Here is an 18,305-nt window from a genome sequence, read left to right as displayed (position 1 = left end):
AAATGAAGTTTTGTGATCTTAATTCTCTGATTATTCAACAAATTTTGTTTGTCTTAAAAGTTTTTGGTATAATAATATGTTTATAATACCGTACATGAAATATTGTACATAAGTAATAAATATAAGCAGTGTTCAAAATAACAAACGACATTATTATTACTTTTAATATTTTAATATTTTTATTTGATAATATCTAATGCTGGTGTTGTTTTATATATTACAAGACCGAAAAATTATTAGAATAATTATTTGACGAACTTATATTTTGAGAAGACCGCCTAGAATTAAGTATTTTTAAAGTGTGGGGTGATGGTAATGTAGTTCAAGTGCTCAGTAAGAAACCTCAGTCGGTAATTGCGTGCTCTTCTTATCTTCACCATACTTCATGTATAAAATTGGTCTCGATTTAATCGCAATCTGAACAAATAATTGTTATTTAACAATAACAAGAATCACAAAAGATAAATCAATCAATAAGACGAAGGCGTTCAAACGCGAAACACAACTAACTTGGAACTATACAGATATTACACTAAAGTTCAAGGGAACTCTAAATGCACTTTAAAAAGGAAATCTCACGAGAGAAAATTTAACAAGGAATGCGATTCTGAAATTATCACAGCTCCGATTAAAAACGACGTGTTTCGATGCCGGAGGATGAAGAACAAAAGCCAGTCAGGACAACTGAATAAAAGTTAAATAAACAATTTGAAATAGAGCGCAGGAAGCGGAAACGCGCAGCGACGCCACAGCATGGGGCTTCTGGGACCCCATAAATTATAACCCCTCAAAAACAAAGGCATGTCCAATCTTTTACCTCTGTAGTCACTGGTGGAGCTTATCATATTACGTCATGTAATTTACAATTCTGTGTATCAGGTTTGTTAGATTCTTAAAAAAATTTTTCTATTAAAAGTTTAAGACAAATACTCACGGTTAAAAAATTTGTTCAATTAAAATCGTGTATGACATTTATACGAATTCAGTACGGGTACTTATTTAAACTTAACTTGAAGTCGGAGAATATAAAAACTTATGTACGAAATAATGGTATTTTCATTTTATATCATTCATAATCATAGTATGGGTGTTCTAAATATTTTGATAAACTTTCTAAAATCTATAAGGAAATGAATTTTCATTTCATATGACATAGTGTAACATATTAACATAAACATAGGTTATAAGTCAATATGTTTGTCTAATAGTTAATATCTCTTTTGTATTTTAGTTTCATGGCTGCATCTATCATCCGAAGAATAATTAAACGGTATTGGGCAGTAATATTTTTTCCTACATTCACTGCAGTTACCATTTATGCAGATTGGAATCATACTAGATTGTGGAAAAAACAGTTAGCTGAACAAGAATTACAATTAAAGAACTAAAATGGCAGGACTTACAAAAGCATATCTTAACTTGGTTGCTTGCATGGTAGCTGGATACTCACTTGGATGGGTGGTGAATAGGCTGGAAACTGATAGACTAACAAGTTATCGAGATAAATCAGCTTTATTTGGAAGAGAATTAAAACCTGGAGAACCTCCATCTTGGCCATGATTTATTCTTGATGAATTAGTAATTTAAGTAAGCAATGCAATTTTCTTGTATATATATATAATTTACATTAAACAATAAACTTACAAAAACTATAATGTTGTAGAATTTTCTATGTTGAGTTATTTTATGGAAAATTATATCTTGTGTAATCTATGAATTTACTTCTAAAATCAGAGGCTTATACAATTCTCTTTACATGAATACATTGCATGAACACAAATATTTTTTTTCTACTGTTGAATTAACGAAATATAGTAAATATTCTATTTTTAATATCTTTCTTTTTAACACCTGTTTCTGATTTACTATTAATTTTAGTATTACACTCAAAGTTTTCTTTATTTTCTGTATGTGTTTTATTGATCATCATATTATAAGCCTTTCTTTTTTTTTGAAGCCATTCATTTGTTTCTTCATTCCAAGATACTGGTCTATCTTTCAAATCCTTATTCAATTTTTGACATGAACATAATTTATTGCCAGTTTCCAAATTGAGATACGAGTATATTCTCTCATTTTCTACTTCGCACATCTTATTTACAGAATCCATGTTTTGATCCATATAACCATAATGTTGAAATTTTGTACTTCTATCTCTTGAAGCAACAATATTTTTAGTAACTCTTTCTAACACCTTGCCTTGTGCTATTCCAGTAAGTGTTTCAGACTTTTCATCTGGATAATTTAAATTCTGAGCTTCAAGATTTGGATTACTTTTATTATTTGTATATTTTATATGACGTTCACTGGCTGAACGTGTGAACATGTATGGTTTTCTATATATCTCAGGATTAAATTTTTGAGAAGTTTGCACAAAGGAAGAATCACCTATATCAGCAGATAATGTAGTATCTAAATCATTATAATCTATTTTAGAAGACTTTTTTGCTTTGTTATTATCTCTATAGGTACATTTAGAGTAAGATGACTTTGCAGCTATTGAATTTCTTAAATCTGATTGATTTTTTACTTTTTTTGCTACAGATACATTGTTAATTGGAAGACAAGAAGAACTCAAAATGTTAATTTTTTCATGATGTAAACCCTTATACATGATCCCTATGTTATCTGTATGTTTTCTTAGCTGTTCAGTTTTATTATATAATAAATGTTGTGTTGAACTATTTTGTGTACGAAAATTTCGTTTGTTTACATCTATACTATCTATGTTTTCTGGGAAATTATCATTTATACAAACTTCCTCTTTATATAGTTTATTAGAATGCATATTATTTGCTGACTCTGAATTATTTTTTTGTGTACTATTATCTGTAAGTAAATATTGTAAGTCTTTGTTCTCTTTAAAATATAAATCTAGTTGTTTTAATTTATGTTTCCACAGAGATTCCAAAATTTTGGTTTCTCTTTCCTTTTTAAGTAATGCTTTTTCACGATTTTGTAAAGTTATTTCTTTATTTCTCAATACTGTTTCTTTTTGTTTTATATCTTCTAACTTCTGCAACCAATTTTCTTTAAATACTTTCTCACTAACTTCTTGAGGTGTTGGTACAGTTGCTGAGCATCCATTTTTACAGCCATGATAACACAGATCTGTGATGCTGTCTTTGCAATCTTCATTTTGTTCATTAATTGGTGTTAATTTATGTATTTTATGATTTTCATTTTGATAATGTACATTGTGCTCCTGGCACATTTCTTCATATTTTGTTTTACAAATACCAGATAAACTATAAAAACTATTTGTTGTATCACCTACTGGCTGATTTGTATTAGCATAATTTGCTTCAACAGTGTTTTCAATAGTTACACAATTTCTTAAATTTTGCATGTTTTCTTCAATATAGTCACATTTACATTTTTTAGTATCTGAAATATCGTCTCGTTCACCTAACTTTATTTGTACACTATCCATTTTAGCAATGCTAGCATGGAAGCCGAACTTCGAATTCCGCGTCGGTAAAACAGTCAACGTTTCATCGAAAATTAGGCCGAACAGAAACTGACTTAAGCGCCACCTCAATTATCGCATGCTATACTACGACACCTTTCGCACACACAGTACCCCAGGCCCACTGACTGGGCCCACTTGGCGTGCCGAACTTTAACACAGGGGTTGGCAGTCTTTAACAGTATCTCGTCGGTGGAAATATGTAGTAACGCTTTGACATTACTGGCAAAAATGGGCCTAAACAGGGGTTTACGGAACTACACTTTTCAATTCTTTCAAGTTCGTAACAGAACACGCTAGTAGCTCCACCAGGCCCAACGAAAAAACTACTGTAATACCGACGTCCCGAATCGAAGAGGTCACGTGCCGTATCTGTTTGCGTTCCTATACTTTTGAATCTTTTATCCTGTCCACTATGCTATACTTTTGTATCTCGCTCTTATTCGCAATACAGTTTTCGTGGAATCTCCTTTACATCCCCCTTTTAGTCGCCTCTTACGACAGGCAGGGGATACCGTGGCCGTATTCTACTCACCCCGAGCCACAGGGAGTCGCTAACAATCATTCGTTTTTCTTAGCCATAGGAGTAAGGTAAGCAACTTGAAGCAACTACAGATGCGATAAAACTGGACGTGGCTTCGTTTTCAAATTTCGATTTCAGCGCCATCTATGTAAAAACGACGGAAACTACTCGACAGCTTACCGACCGCCGGTGGATGGATTGGTAAATCAGAACCTAATATTTGTAATCGTTTGACGTTTATTCGGTAAAGAGGGCGCAGTTATTGATTCATTAATTCAGGGCCATCTAGATGGCGCTTAAGACCTTCCCAAAAATATAATATAAAATTATCTTGTTTAATTTTATATCATCATATTTTAAAACGTTTAATTTATGCAATGAATAGGTAACAGATATTTCGTATTTCATTTCTAACACGAAGTATTTTGTACTTTTCCTGTGTATAACCAATTAAAATTTTTCCCCGCCTAATATGGAGTATCGGCTTGAGTGCGCGCGCATATCGATTCGACCAATTATTACGTATGCATTGCTCGAAACAGTAACGTATGTGCATTCTGAGTTTACGATTACAAAAGTCGTTACTTTATTTTTCTAAAGATGTATAGTATGTTAAGAGACAAAAGAAAGGAAAAAATGTTATTTGAAAATTTAGAGAGAAATGTTATATCAAAAACTAAAAGAAATTCAGTTTTAGTAGAAGAAACTCGAGACAAGTAAAGAGGGGTGCAATCCCTGTTTGTACGTCAGTGTAAAATTGCGTTTCGCGAGTGCGATAGCGACGAGAAGTGGGGTTAGGGGGTGCATCATTGCAGCGTTGCAGTTGTCCGCCATTGCTAGGGAGTTAACTTCGGTACTAGGCTAGGCGAGGATCTCGGTGCTCGTCTTGTGCCCCCTCCCCTTTTTATCGTGGAAAAAACTATTTAGTGATTTTGTGTTACGATTTTGGGTATTTTGAGATCCGGGCGATTTCGAATCGGTCTTGGTTTAGAGAGAATGGAGCAGAAGTGGCAATCGCCAATAATTACAAAGAGCGAAACGGTGTTAAACACTAGTTTCCTAACAGCAACGGGTCAGCGTCTTACCCCAACGGGGAAAATCAGCCATGCTAAGACGCGTGTCTATACACAACGATATCGCAAAGAATGGGAACAAATGCCCGATTTTAAAGGTATACCTTGTTATCGTTCAATGCAACTTCCAAGATAGCTTGTTTTTAACAACAGGCAAATTGTATCCTCACAAGATTGTAACATGTACTGTGCCACGCTGGATATACACATGTATACGCCAGTCGTGACTGCTATGCTTCGTCACGGTCTTAACCAATGACGCTTTCGATTCATGCAAGTAAATTATTTTTAGAGAAGTCTTACCGCCTAACATTGAGTTTTCTTTCTGTCACATGTATTTGACCATCAGTGGATACCTTTTATGATATCAGATGTTTTCCAGTAAACAAGATACTTCTATTTTTCCCTTCAGATTTACTTAGCCATTATGTGTATATTATTATACGAAATGTGATTTAAGAATATTAGTAAACGTTGAATATATCATCAACCACGTTGTGTTTTGCTCGAACTTTTATTATTTCGATTTATGCGGGAAACACGAAGCTGTCTGTCGCGCTGAATATAACATTACTGAATACTGTTATAATACTGTGTAACCATATTACTAGCTTTAATAAGTTACCAGTAAACTTACCACGGGTAACTATATATTATAACGAATGTAGATATCACCATACGGTTAAAATGTATTTAGTGAAATAATGTATTTAAGGTATCGTGGCGTGATCGGTCGAAAGAACAAATAATAGGCGGGAAATTGTAAATAGATATATTGTTTGACGCGATGTTTTTCTATAGGATGGTTGACATCTGTACCGTTTCAACCGACACGTGCTTATTGTTTGTATTGCAAAAAAAATCTTCATGCGCATCGTCTTTCTTTATTAAAACACACATGTACGATGAAGCATCAACGTGCAGCCTTATTGCACGAAGCGGAAGAAAAAAAGAAGGCTGCAGCTAGAAATGCAAGTATGGGAGAGGATGTTGAAGTAGAAGAGGTTGACGAAATTGAGGTTTGTATTCTGTTTTTTTTTTTATTTTTATATATATATATATATATATATGCAAATTTATCCCCATCATTCAAACAAACATTTGGATATTAGGCTGTTGAGTATGCTAAAACAGAAATAGAAGAAAATGAGGATGAGGTAGAATACGTTGTTGAAAGATTAGAAACAGACGATGAACTGGATGAAACACAAATCAAGGATCCAAATGAAGATGTTGGTGGTAAAATTGAAGAGGAAGAAGAAGAGGAGGAGGAGGAAGAAGTAACGCATATTCAAGTACCTTCAGACGAAGAAGATGTCAAGCATTCTATGAAAAAGATTAAAATAGAAAGAGTGGTAAGTTATCGTAAATAATGTACTTCATTTGAGAATTTGTAATATTAACGACCAAATGCCCAGAAGCAGTGTGAGGATTCTTTGACCGAAGCGATGGATCATATGCAAAGTGAATATTTAGAAGAAGCAGATAATCAAGATACTGTACAGTTGGAAATGGTTGTTGAGTCAGAAGACCAAAGCAATCCTGAGATGGAAGTTATGTCAATTCTTCCTGACACAGAAGATTCTACTAAGGAAGAATCCTTGAAAGAAACCCGTGAAAATGAAAGAGCGGTTCGACGAGGCGACAATAAATTAGATAAAAAAACTGGGAAATTATTGGTAGATATAATACATAATAAAATTAACGTTTTCTATAATTTGCTAAAAGTACACGTTCAAAATTACAGTAACTATTGATGTTTTAGCAAGACGAATGTAAACAGCACGGAGATTCGGGAATAGTAATGGCGTGTCCATTACCTATTTTAGGTACTACTTATCAAATAAACACTTCGACAGGACCTACGTCTAATACGATAGGTGTGCTTCAGCCTATGAATACGATCCCTATTGCGCCCGCACAAAATAAAACGATTACTTTGACGTCGGGTGGTAAAACTTTAACTTTAACAGGCGGCACATTCCAACCTGGTACTCAATACGTCTTGAGTAAATTAAAGAATAAACTTCCTACTTTGATCATGGCTGATAAAAAACCTACAATTGCAGCTAATCAAGTAGAGGACGCCACGAAGGGCGTCCAGATAAATAAAGATCAAATGGCTGTAGCAAGTACTAGTTATCAAAATGTAAAAAAAGTATGCCAATTTTTCGCTTTCATATATCTTTAAACGAATAAAATATTTATAAGAGGGGTTTCTAAGCGTCGTAATTTATTTCAGCATGTGCTTTTAAAGAATTTTAAGTCCCCTCTAATTAAGAAGCCCCGTATTTCTACTCACGTTATGGATACGAGTAAAGGTCTACCAGTGGGAGGTTTGCAAGTCAGTCTGTATAAGTTGATGGATGGTCGTTGGACTTTTTTGAACGAAAGGTATTATTTAAATAAAATATCGTTTCTTCCATTATATTCATTTCTTCGAATGAATATTATTTTCATAAAGGAATAAAAATACAAAATTGATTCGTGTTTTTAGCAATACCAGTCCAAATGGCAGATGTGTAGATTTAGTGGATAACATGAAACATTTCACGGCCGGACGTTACAAGATTCATTTTGACGTCGACAAGTATTTTACATTAAGAAGAATAGAAACAATGTACCCGTTCATTGAGATTGTTTTTGATGTAAAAAATCCTGCCGGTCACTATCACATACCGGTACTATTGAGCCCGTTTGGTTATACCACTTACCGTGGTTCTGAAAGATGAATATTAACAGAATTACGATATCTATCAAGTATTTTGTTGCTTTGTAAAAATATCAAATTACACGAAAATAAATGTTTTTTACAATTCAAAATACTGAAAACTAATATATGCCAGAACAGTATTTCAGTAGCATACTTTGATTCCATTGGAAAACATTTTTGTTCTGTTTCTCACTCGGTGGGAAGAAACAAAAGGGAAAAGATAAAAACAAGACTGTGTACTTATTAGACTGACAATGAGTAGAAGGTTGTAAAATTAATACGGCTGTATATGGAAAAATATATTTTATTTTTTTACTTTATAAAAAGTTAATGTAGCAACTAGTGAAACCAACTAGTTTGCCTATTATTTTCTAGTTACTCGAATGCTAAACAGTCCCTTTGAAAAAGGAGAGAGAACATTGAATGATACGCTAATAACAATCGCGTTTCTACAAAGCTGATATGCAAATCGGTTTACGAATCATTGATTAGTTCGAGTGCTCTGTTGGAGAGTGTTACGATCGATAAATATTGTGAACTTATCGAAAGAAGATTAACATATACAACTATACCAGAATATACAATGTCGAAGAATTCCGGAAAATTGCGAAAAACAGAGACGTACCTTTTGTTACGATTTCAAGGAGGTAATGTTTCTGAAAAATCAGAGCATCTAAAGCTAGGCTGAAGCTTTGGTTGGAATAACAATGAAAATTTTATTTTGGCGGTAAGTAACTTCTGTTTGCATCATTGGGCGGTAGGTACGAGCTACCTTTCGATCCCTTTGATCCTTGTTGGGTTTGACCACCACGATTACCATTTTGTTTTTGTCCAGGACGAGTCGAAGAACCCGCACTGATAGCACCAGTTTCACCGGTACCAAACTTGAAACTGGCTCTATTTCCATTCTCATCTGCTTCGTACCTTTAAAAAAATAAGTTAAAAATCAGCTGTTTTTCACCGAAAATAAACACCGTTCAAAGGAACAAGCTGCAACTAACTTGACGGAAATTGGAAGGCCTTCAGGACTATTGTAAGAGAAGCTTCCTTTTACAGTTCGTACCAGTTCACCGTCCACGAGTTTCAGCATTTCTGTCTCATCTCTCTGTACTCCGTCCTGTACTACGTTTCCACTCGAAACCGGTGTTTTTCTGGCCTTGTTATCATCGTACGGTGTGTCAAGAATCAATCCACCGGAACCACGGGCAAACTGAGGCGCTTTTTGATTTGGCGATAGCTTCTCGCCGGCACAACACCACCAGCTGCCGAGAACCACCAGCAAGAGGATCTATAGACACCAAGCGCGTAACGATCAGATGATAAAAGTTGAGGTTGAACTTTCTATAGCGCGTGTCACGAGTCACGGATAACTGTTTGAAATACAATTTCAGGCGATCCTTTCGACGCGGGAAAAGCGAGGTTTTCGCCTGAGGTAATCAACGACGTTCGGTGACCTCACGACCGATGCTAGTACGCATACGGTAAAAGCGTAATCTAATCATCTTTTTCTGCGCGCATTACATCGGTCTACGTAACTGAATCGAAAGGACACTTTCTATTTAATTGAACCTTCGAACTGGCTACTCTTCGCTCGAACGAAACGAAAGTGAAACATCTTCCGATCCGACTCGTTTGCATCCCTTATTCGATTGAGGATCGAAAAGTTCAAGTTGTTACACGGCACGTTGGCGATCCGGAGTCGGATTCTAAACGTACCAGAGATCGAAACACAGTTTCCGGAGAAGTCATCGTCGTTAGAGATCAAGTAACACCGACGACACTTGAAATGGCATCCCCCGAGAGGCACACGCACGCGACTTTTCGATTCGCGACGGTTGTATCGATGGATTTCAGAAGCCGCTAACATCTGTGCTCCTTCAGCTCTGCCACCTTTTATATATACCGTCAGCATACTCGACTATGTGTACAAGGACGACTTTTTTCCCCCCTCTGAAATCGACGATCCTCACGAAGCATCAGATAAACTTCGCGTTCACTATCCGGACGCTGTTGATTCCTAAACTACAAGCGGAGTTTTCTACTCTTGTTTTTTTAACTTTTTATTCTACGATAATTACCGTTACAGGTACATGTGACACTGGTAGCTAAAATGTTAATAAAAATACATTTGTAGCGTTTTTTCAATATCTACGGCCTTATTTTGGAGTACTTATAAGCCAGTGGAATTTAAGGGACTCTTGGTATTAACAAGATTATGAATCTAACGTACAAGATAGACAAGCAATTACGGAATGAAGAGGATTGAATAATTTTATTTATGAAGTTGAAAAATGTCCAGATACTAGAAGCTGCAAATTAAGATCGTCAGGGTAATACGTATAGCCGCGTCTAAGCGTCGTGTCAAATTGGCAAAGAAATTTATTATCTGATCCGTGTACGCATCTTGACACTGGTGTTATTAGTATCTGTGTACACGATAGAAATCCCACGGAAGAACGTAAAGACGTTTCATCCACAACAGGTAGAATAGTTTTATCTCTAGCTGGGACAGTGGTGCGCTTGTCGCGTTCACAATTATTTTTCTTCCCAGCTGCGCGAAGACGTTTCGATTTATCGCCATCCGTTTGCCACGCGATTCAAAGGCCAACGTCGTTACGATGGATGAGATTTAGCTCTTTTAAGGGCACACGGGCAAACAATGCGATCTCTGCACCGCTAATAGGATGCGTTTGCTCTTTCGTAGGTAGAACAGAGTCGAGTTGACATTTTACCATTTTATTCCGTGCTTTCGTACCAAACCCATCGCATTCCGTGCCCGGTAGCTGATCGAGCGATCCCTTTCCTTCTGTTCTCGAGTGATCGCGATCATCGATCGGAGTCGAGCACGCTTCGAAGATGAGATCTAAGGGTCGTTGTTCTCTTGGTTGATCGTTAGTAAAACGACTACATACGTATATGGAAGAGAAATATCGTTGAGGTTTGATTTTTTTTGCTGAAACGGGTTGCAATTTAAAGAGGCAATGCTCTGAACATCCGGGCTCAAACCCGGTCTACTTAAACTAATGACGATCCGGAAGTACGTTCAAATTTGATAGAGATGGTATTGTTCGGAAACTTACAAAAAGGTTCGAAAATTGTTTCGAATTTTTAAACGACCTATCTTCGAGAGCATTAACGTGTATTTGCGAATCGAACGTTTATGGGGGTTCAGTGATTTCGTAATCGATTACCGAGGAGAGAAAGGACTTGGTTGCTTAGAAGGAAGATACGTCCACGGTGATTTACATCACTGACTTTTCGAAACGTTGTTTCGTAGCTGTCCCTGGTTCTCTCCCTGAAGAGGAGTAATTCAGGTGGATATTGGTAGGCTCAGCAGTAACAAAGAAAGTTTGTCTTTAAAGTTGTCAAACTTTCTCTTCCTTTCTCAAATTTTTTTTTGCTACTTAACTCGAACAGATGGACAATTTTTCAAATATGAGCAACGTAATACTTGGATCATTTCTGAATCCTATTTTTGAAAGGTGAAAGGGGAGAATTTATAATTTTGTTCGCATGAAAGGATTAAAGTTGACAGTTTTGATATAACACGAGTGAAAATTGATAGCTTAAATCACAAGGGAAAGCGTACAAGGAAGCCTTAACAGTTTTAATTCCGATGGTGTTGATCGGCTTTGTTAATGTTTCCATTTTAAAGAAAAAAAAAAAAAAATACGAACGAGGATGGAATTTTCAAAAGGATGATATTTTCTTTTTCTCTCCTCTTCACGCACAGTATACATATGAATGTTTAACGTGCATATACGCGAGCGTGTAAACCTGTAACATACACGAAAGTAGATAGGTAAGCTCCTTTCTTCGAGATTCACTCTCATTTCGCTTGTTCCGAAACTGTGAGGACACGCGAGTAAATTATTCAGGATCTTCTATTACTTACAACTTTATATTACACTCTGTACCGTACATACATTGCAGCTGCGTACAATGAATGAAAATAAAGGTTTGCCTCCTTTCTCTCTCACTCTTACTCTTGGTAATCCAAACACATCCGTCACCCCAACTATTATCGCTGCGTAATTTCATAAATATCTGTGTTTTCTGCCCCGGCGATCTAGGAAAAATACGCGGATATGTGTATTAAAAAATAATACAGGCACTCGTACAGGCAAACACTCGAATCATTCGCGCATTTAAAACAAACTCGCGTTACTTCATTTCTTCTCTTCCTTTCTTCGGCAACACGCAACTCGAATTTTTCAATCGTTACCGCAACGAAGAAAGGAGAGCGGAAAAACTACGCGATACTCAAAACTTTCTTACAATAGTTAATTACGAGCGGAACCGATCAACGGTTTCACTTTTCGACGAACATCAACAATGATTGCAAATATATGTACGTCGTAAATCTCTTTCTCATGAACAGGCGCGTTTAACCGCATTTCATTTTAATTTTACGCCATGTACAATACACGATTAAATAGAACAATAAAAATCGATCAAGCTGCGAAAAGGACGTATTGAAATAAAAACGCGTTTGGCAGAGAAGCAATAAATAATAATCGTCGTACGTGTAAACGCGGTCACTGATAGACTGCGGATGTCTATGAAAATATGGAATTTTTATATTCTGTCTTTTAACACGTTCTCTACCGTAATTTGAGGTTTGTGATCCATCATTTGGATCATAAATAAGCATCATTAAGGGGTTTTCTTCTGTTAACTCCTTCGTAGCAAAGGGATCTAAAAGTATCATTTTATTTCCCAGCTTTTTCCACATTTTCTTTTCTTATACGTACCACGCATCTTGAATATATCTTTCTATATTTCTCGATACATCATAAATACATAAACATCCGTAAGTCTAGTCATCAGATTAAAAACATTTCTCCTTAAAAATTGATCGTTCGTGCGTCGACATTTACAAGCGCGCTGATTCTCCCTTGCGTCGACGCGTTTCTTTGTGCCACTGCAGCAATCGAGAAGTTGTTTTCACGTAGAGCACAGAGGAAAAATCGTCTCTTATCCGTTTCTTTCCTGTCTGAACAGCTCGGATCGCCGTCAATCACACGCGTACAATTCAAAAAATATCACGATATTTACACAATCTCGTACGACGATCCTGAATAGTTACCCACGCGGTTGGACTGTTGAGCGCCAGCTCGCCTAATTTACATATAAATCATCATCATCTTATCTTGCGTTTATTTCGATGCGAGGTGTAGAAAATATAAAGCGACCAAAGAGAAAAAGCGATCATAACGGACAATTAGTACTCTGATTTGTCGAAAAAATACAGAGACCTGAAGTTTCTTTTCGTATAGAGTCTCGCGCCACACGATCCACGCGTACCCTTCTCTACATTTTCTTTTTTTTTTTAACGTTAAAAAATTTCGTAAAAGTTGCATATAGAGATTTGAGTTTTAGTAAAAACGAGAGTCTACGAATCTATTGGTATTACATACAGATCGATGTCCAACGAAGTATAGTAGCATTTCCCCCCCCCCCCCTTCTGTTAACTTTTGATAAAGTTTGAAACATAATTCTTGTGTGCAACTTGCTGCGGACTTTCACGCTCGCGTCATCGGTCATTCTTGAAATCACGGTAATTTTGACAGTAATTAACCACAATAGTAAAAGCATTATAAGCTATACAACTACCATTTCTGTATCTACAATATAGAGTTTTATGTATATTTATATATATATTTTTTTTTGTTTCTTATTCTCTCCTTTTTAATATAGTCTGTGTTAACTTTATAGACACTCCTTCACTGTCTCTGAAAGGCTATCAAGAGGCTCGGTGCTTTTCATTGTTTTTTTTTTTTTTCTTTGCTTACGCATGATCAGGTATCCTTCTTCACTGTTACGTCGATTTTTTGATCGACGATGAATCCCAGTAATTCGTCGAAATGACTTTTCTCGTACACGGTATCCTTCTCTCTCGCAAATTCGTGTATTCAAAAGAGAAAACGCGACTTTTCTTGTCGTTTCTTCACAGGGATAGGAATAGGAAGCATTGCGTTTTCCACGCAACGCTCGTCGCCGTGTTAAGCAAGAATATCTTGAGAAAGGCGAACCGACAGACAACGATCGTTGACGTTAGAAGTCGCGATCCATTTTCAACGACGGAAAATCGTCGGCCGAGTTGGTTGGGATATTCCGTGCGACATAGTTTAGAGAAGCTTTCGTCTATTACTGCAGAACACAACATTTACATTTAGGCTTCTTCTTCAGGGTGACGTGTTCGACCTGCGAAGCGTCGCCTGGTCCCTGTGCCGTCATTCTAGCTACTTCAACTGTAGCTGCTCTCGACGACGGGGCAACCTGTAACATGTATCCATCGATCGATTAATTAAACGTTTGGGAGTATCGAAATATTGGTAATTGCAAAATAAAGACTAACGTCACCTTTTCGTTGACAGGCTGCTGCTTGTTCGCGGTTGCACCTTTCATCGGAGTGCTATGGGCGTTTCCGTTTTCTTGGCCAGGTTTCGGCGACGAGTTTGCATGTCGATTCGTCGAGTTCGCCGATGATTTCAGTAAAGGGCTGGAACACGAATCGTGGTCGAGGGTGGTTTGCGCGTTGCTGGTTACCGCCTCGCATCCTGGCAACGGCGGAGCTGTTTGTCCAGGGGTCGGTGTGATAGGTTTTCCACCTTTTATCAATTCCACTATCTCGTCGGCTTCCCTCGAAAGGTCGCCATCGGGTCTGAATGGATTATCCCAACCACTATCCGTGCTGGAAATTAAAATTCCTCTAATTAGACTTTCGTTCCTGTGAACAGAATGACACCGGTACGTCGATTTCAGATTTTCATCGTACCGATCCAATTGTCAAATGACAATTGAACAATTTGTTTTTGCATAATACTTCCTTCTTTTTCGAGCCTAAAACGTAACCGCAAATTAGATTCAATTATAATTGCCACTCCCACTTAACCGTGACATTGGCCACGATATTGAGTTGCACCTAATTGCAGCCCATCTTCCTTCCCCTCCTCGCTATTTCACGTGTAACGAACGAACACGCGATCGTTCCAACGAGAACGGATCGGATTTTCCATCAACACCATCATCATCATCATCATCATCATCATCCACGTATTGTTTCCCTACAATTTTCTATCTAACGACACTTTACAATAGCGTTATCCAAAGTGATGGCTAGTGGGCTGGCCGGAACTGTTGGAATACGGCCAACCAGACTAATAATGTTCGATATTGCGAAACTGAACACCGGCTTCCTTCGCTTCTTCCAGCTACGATTAATCTTCGTAGTTCCGTCGTGGTTCGCTACAATGGAGATAGAAGTATGTAGTCGATTTAGAGGACGACAAACGGAAGCTTTTCAACGTCTGGTCAAGGAAGCAGTCGCGTTATTTATGTGGCTATCGTGAATTTGCTCAGTGATCATCGACTAAGTTGTTACTAGTAGTTTTACACATTTTACACATTATCGTTTCAGCTTCGATGTCACGTATCATGAAACGCATTGCAATCTAATTAGTATGCAGAGTTCACCGTATAGGGAGACACATAATGAATTCGACCATAGGCAATTGAGAATACCCGAGGATAACACGCAGAATATACTATACATAGTGCATCACAATTAGACGCGTTAAACGCACAAGTAGTGGTTATAGATAGGATCCACACGATCCACGTCAATGACGAGTCGAAAATAAAGCATGCGGCTACCTATAGGAAAGGAGCCAAAGGTAACTGTTTTGCTCCGACTGCGATACATTTCGGGTGAATCGGCCAAATTTTTCTTCCTTCCACTCGAACTTTCGATCCGTCGGTGAATTGCGACTCTTGACGAATTTTGACGATATCTTAAAGGTTATCGCACAGTGATACGAATCAAAAATAACAGGGTACGAGGCACGCTTCGAAAGTTTTAAGAGTCCAAATAATAGTGAAATGAAATTGAAGAAGATGAACGGCATCGAGGATACTGACGAAATCGAAGGATTTTCCTTCCGATTGGTAAGACGCCAGTTGGAAAAATGAAAAGGAAAAAATACGAAATGATTTACCTTTCATTGCCATCCGTTTCCTTTGGTACCTTGATCACGTAATACACGTGCCCTCCGTGGGTGGTCGTCATTTTGCTCGCGCTCGCGAATCCACGCCTTTCGATATCAACATCGGACACTTTATCTTGCGAAACAACGTTGAACTTCACCTTTTTCCGTTTCTTAGTCGATCAAGACAACATTTTAACACGCTCGAACATTAGCAAGACCGGCTGATAAAATTGTTCATCGTTGTCTCTCGAATCGTTCACGTTATTAATCGACGTTCGACCCTATCGGTTGTAATATTTCCTCGACCCTGTCGCGAACAGAACTCGCGTGTGATTTTGCGCGCGAACCAACTCGAAGAGGAACGTAAGACTTTATTTTTAAGCGGAATCGTGGCGGGAGATCCTTGCAACTATCGCTTCTCGTCTTTCTCTCCCATGTCCACCTTCGTCATCCCGCCCCCTCCTTTCTTGCTTCAACTCCCACCGATATATCCCCCGAAAACCCCTTTTTTTCTTCTTTAGTTGTCACTAAATGCGACCACCCGATTTGTTATTTCAGGAAACGCGTTCCATCGACCAGGAAAAGATCTTTCGACGATGACTCGATTTTTCCAACGAGACTGGAGTATCATCTTCCAACTTTATTAGGTCACGAGAAAGTTTCGACGATGAAATGGACTGGGCTAGAGGACCTTTGAAAGGGGATCATTTCCACCCCGTAACTTCCTCGCAACTCCACCTTCATCTCTGAACAAACTATAATTTTTGCATAGCGCAACCGCTATAGTGGAAGGAATCTGTGCTACGACCGAACGGATATAGAGCAAAGATCAGTGCAAATAAACAGCAGAGAAAGAGAGAAAGAGAGAGAGAGCAAGCAGTGGATTCCATAGGCGATCGTAACGAAACGCGTAAGCTGTGCATCGATCCGCGCCAGTCGAAGCTGACCTATTTCCCGGAAATCCTCGACCTATTTACCCTACGCGATTCCCGTGCTGTCTATTGCTGTCTACCTTTTTACCTCCGACACGAGCTTCCTTTCTGGTGTGTTATCGTCGAGGAGAAATTAATCTCTTATGATAATAAGCCTTCTGATAAATAACAAACTTCGACGCACGACTTTGAATAAATCAAGATTCCGAGATGAAGAATCGAGGCAATAAGTTTCTCACGAGTAGGTTCTACCGAACGTTTGACGAAGCGAAGACACGAGGCAGCGCAACAGATTTTCATTCGTTTGCAATTAGTTGTGCAAGCAGAGCAAGCTGATAGACGCAAGCCGGCATCGATCCGATTCTGTTTATAACCGTTACTCGATGTACGGCTTCCTCAGAAGTCAATTCTCAGCGATGTAGGTGCACCCCGATGACAAACCCGTCTTTATCCGATCCCTGCTTTTACAAAGTATTGCAAATAAAAGGGGTTCGAATCTTGGAGTAAAAATTACTTAATTTTTGGCTTTGACTGAAAAGCATGAAGCTCGTCAACCTACATGTTCAGTACCACGGCAATTACAGAAGGATACAAACCCCGTAAAAGTATCGGTTTATCCATTGATCGTGTTCTATCGACCGGAACAGTCGCGGTATCTTTCCTTCCTGTTGTTATAAATAACGGTAGGCTCGATGCTACCGGCTAATTATACACCGACATTTTTCCATAAAAAACATCTCGTGACAGAAACGGGATCTCGTACAAGAAACTCGGGTTAACGCCTTGCCGACACGTAACATCAAGTGATACTTGCGTTGAAATAAAAAGATGTACCTAGGAAACAGGTACTCCATCGTTTAATTCCGTTAATACGTTGATTGCCACCGAGAAAAATGCATGTATGCACTAATACGCTGTAATCGTACCGATTAACGTGTTGCTACTGCAAGTTTGATGAACATTTGGTGTATCAAGAAACGGAGTTCTTTGAAACGGGTTCGAATATCAAGGCGATTAAGCTTCAAGCCTCGTATGTTTGTTGCCTAACCATCGGCCTGGAAGCACCCGGTTCGCGAATTCGTTATTTCGAGCGCTGACATTTTCAAGATACCGATTAACGAGCGGCACGACCTCGGTACCATCAGAGGTAAAATACGTGTTGCGGCTTCAGTACACGCGCAATGTTCGCCTCGTATTTGTCGCTGGCAATTCCAGCGATGGGGTTGGCCAAGGGTAACGCGACACGAGGGTGAGAGCATATATGGGTCATGGTTGGACGCGGAATTCTCGCGCGTGTCGTCTTCGCTATTCTAGGGAAGGTATTATCCTATACGCGAAACCATGACACAAATTCCTAATACAGAAAATTGTTATTCGACGGGGAACGGGTGTATCACCTTTATAAAAGTTTGCAGACATCGAGGCAATGGACTACTAAAATATGCACGAACCGTGATATCTGCGAGATTTACCAAGGCAAAATCTATTAACATTACTATAATCTATAAATGGAATTGTGTCGTTCTTTGAAGTCGAGCACGCGTCGTACTTTCGATTCGACCGCTTAATACAGAGAAAATTGAATCGTTTCCAGTCGCTTGCTC

General features: G+C 38.1%; 4 protein-coding genes and 1 long non-coding RNA gene across 12 annotated transcripts in view; 3 read left to right on the top strand and 2 right to left on the bottom strand.

Annotated features, from left to right (window-relative positions):
• The first annotated feature begins 771 nt into the window (after positions 1-771).
• On the top strand, positions 772-1,480 carry LOC114878151. Of its 3 annotated transcripts, none has more exons than XM_029191615.2 (2): positions 772-879; positions 1,232-1,480. In XM_029191615.2, exon 2 carries the CDS (start codon positions 1,236-1,238, stop codon positions 1,386-1,388), a length of 153 nt encoding a protein of 50 aa, XP_029047448.1. In that variant the 5' UTR covers positions 772-879; positions 1,232-1,235; the 3' UTR covers positions 1,389-1,480. The 3 variants fall into 3 exon arrangements, with proteins under 3 accessions (XP_029047448.1, XP_029047446.1, XP_029047447.1); XM_029191613.2 differs by having other exon boundaries at positions 839-1,037; XM_029191614.2 differs by having other exon boundaries at positions 839-1,050.
• A 3,357-nt stretch (positions 1,481-4,837) lies between these two features.
• On the top strand, positions 4,838-7,883 carry LOC114878146. 4 transcript variants are annotated; one of them, XM_029191604.2, is made up of 7 exons: positions 4,838-5,163; positions 5,867-6,084; positions 6,178-6,420; positions 6,484-6,744; positions 6,831-7,223; positions 7,308-7,459; positions 7,563-7,883. In XM_029191604.2, exons 1-7 carry the CDS (start codon positions 4,989-4,991, stop codon positions 7,795-7,797), a joined length of 1,677 nt encoding a protein of 558 aa, XP_029047437.1. In that variant the 5' UTR covers positions 4,838-4,988; the 3' UTR covers positions 7,798-7,883. The 4 variants fall into 4 exon arrangements, with proteins under 4 accessions (XP_029047437.1, XP_029047438.1, XP_029047440.1 ...); XM_029191605.2 differs by having other exon boundaries at positions 4,841-5,163; positions 6,487-6,744; XM_029191607.2 differs by lacking the exon at positions 4,838-5,163 and adding an exon at positions 5,182-5,707.
• A 101-nt stretch (positions 7,884-7,984) lies between these two features.
• On the bottom strand, positions 7,985-11,555 carry LOC123987813. The gene is made up of 3 exons (XM_046285872.1): positions 9,495-11,555; positions 8,780-9,066; positions 7,985-8,702 (listed from the first exon to the last, which is right to left on the bottom strand). The coding sequence occupies exons 1-3, from the start codon at positions 9,525-9,527 to the stop codon at positions 8,495-8,497; spliced, it is 528 nt and encodes a 175-aa protein (XP_046141828.1). The 5' UTR covers positions 9,528-11,555; the 3' UTR covers positions 7,985-8,494.
• Positions 8,973-13,758, top strand: LOC114878152. The gene is made up of 2 exons (XR_003789707.2): positions 8,973-9,109; positions 9,170-13,758. It is a non-coding gene; the product is annotated as an uncharacterized LOC114878152 (long non-coding RNA).
• LOC114878149 overlaps positions 11,661-18,305 on the bottom strand; it is a 32,705-nt gene continuing 26,060 nt past the window's right edge. For all 3 annotated transcript variants that reach the window (XM_029191610.2, XM_029191611.2, XM_046285871.1), the window contains 2 exons: positions 14,145-14,475; positions 11,661-14,060 (listed from right to left, as the gene is read on the bottom strand). In XM_029191610.2, the coding sequence (XP_029047443.1) occupies positions 13,929-14,060; positions 14,145-14,475 (463 nt within the window). In that variant the 3' untranslated portion in view covers positions 11,661-13,928. The remainder of the gene's footprint in view (positions 14,061-14,144; positions 14,476-18,305) is intronic.

This window comes from Osmia bicornis, chromosome 5 (genome assembly GCF_907164935.1).
Source record: "Osmia bicornis bicornis chromosome 5, iOsmBic2.1, whole genome shotgun sequence".
Taxonomy (NCBI): Eukaryota; Metazoa; Arthropoda; class Insecta; order Hymenoptera; family Megachilidae; genus Osmia; species Osmia bicornis.
The sequence above is the reverse complement of the archived record's forward strand: the minus strand, read 5'-3'. Positions and strand labels throughout refer to the sequence as shown.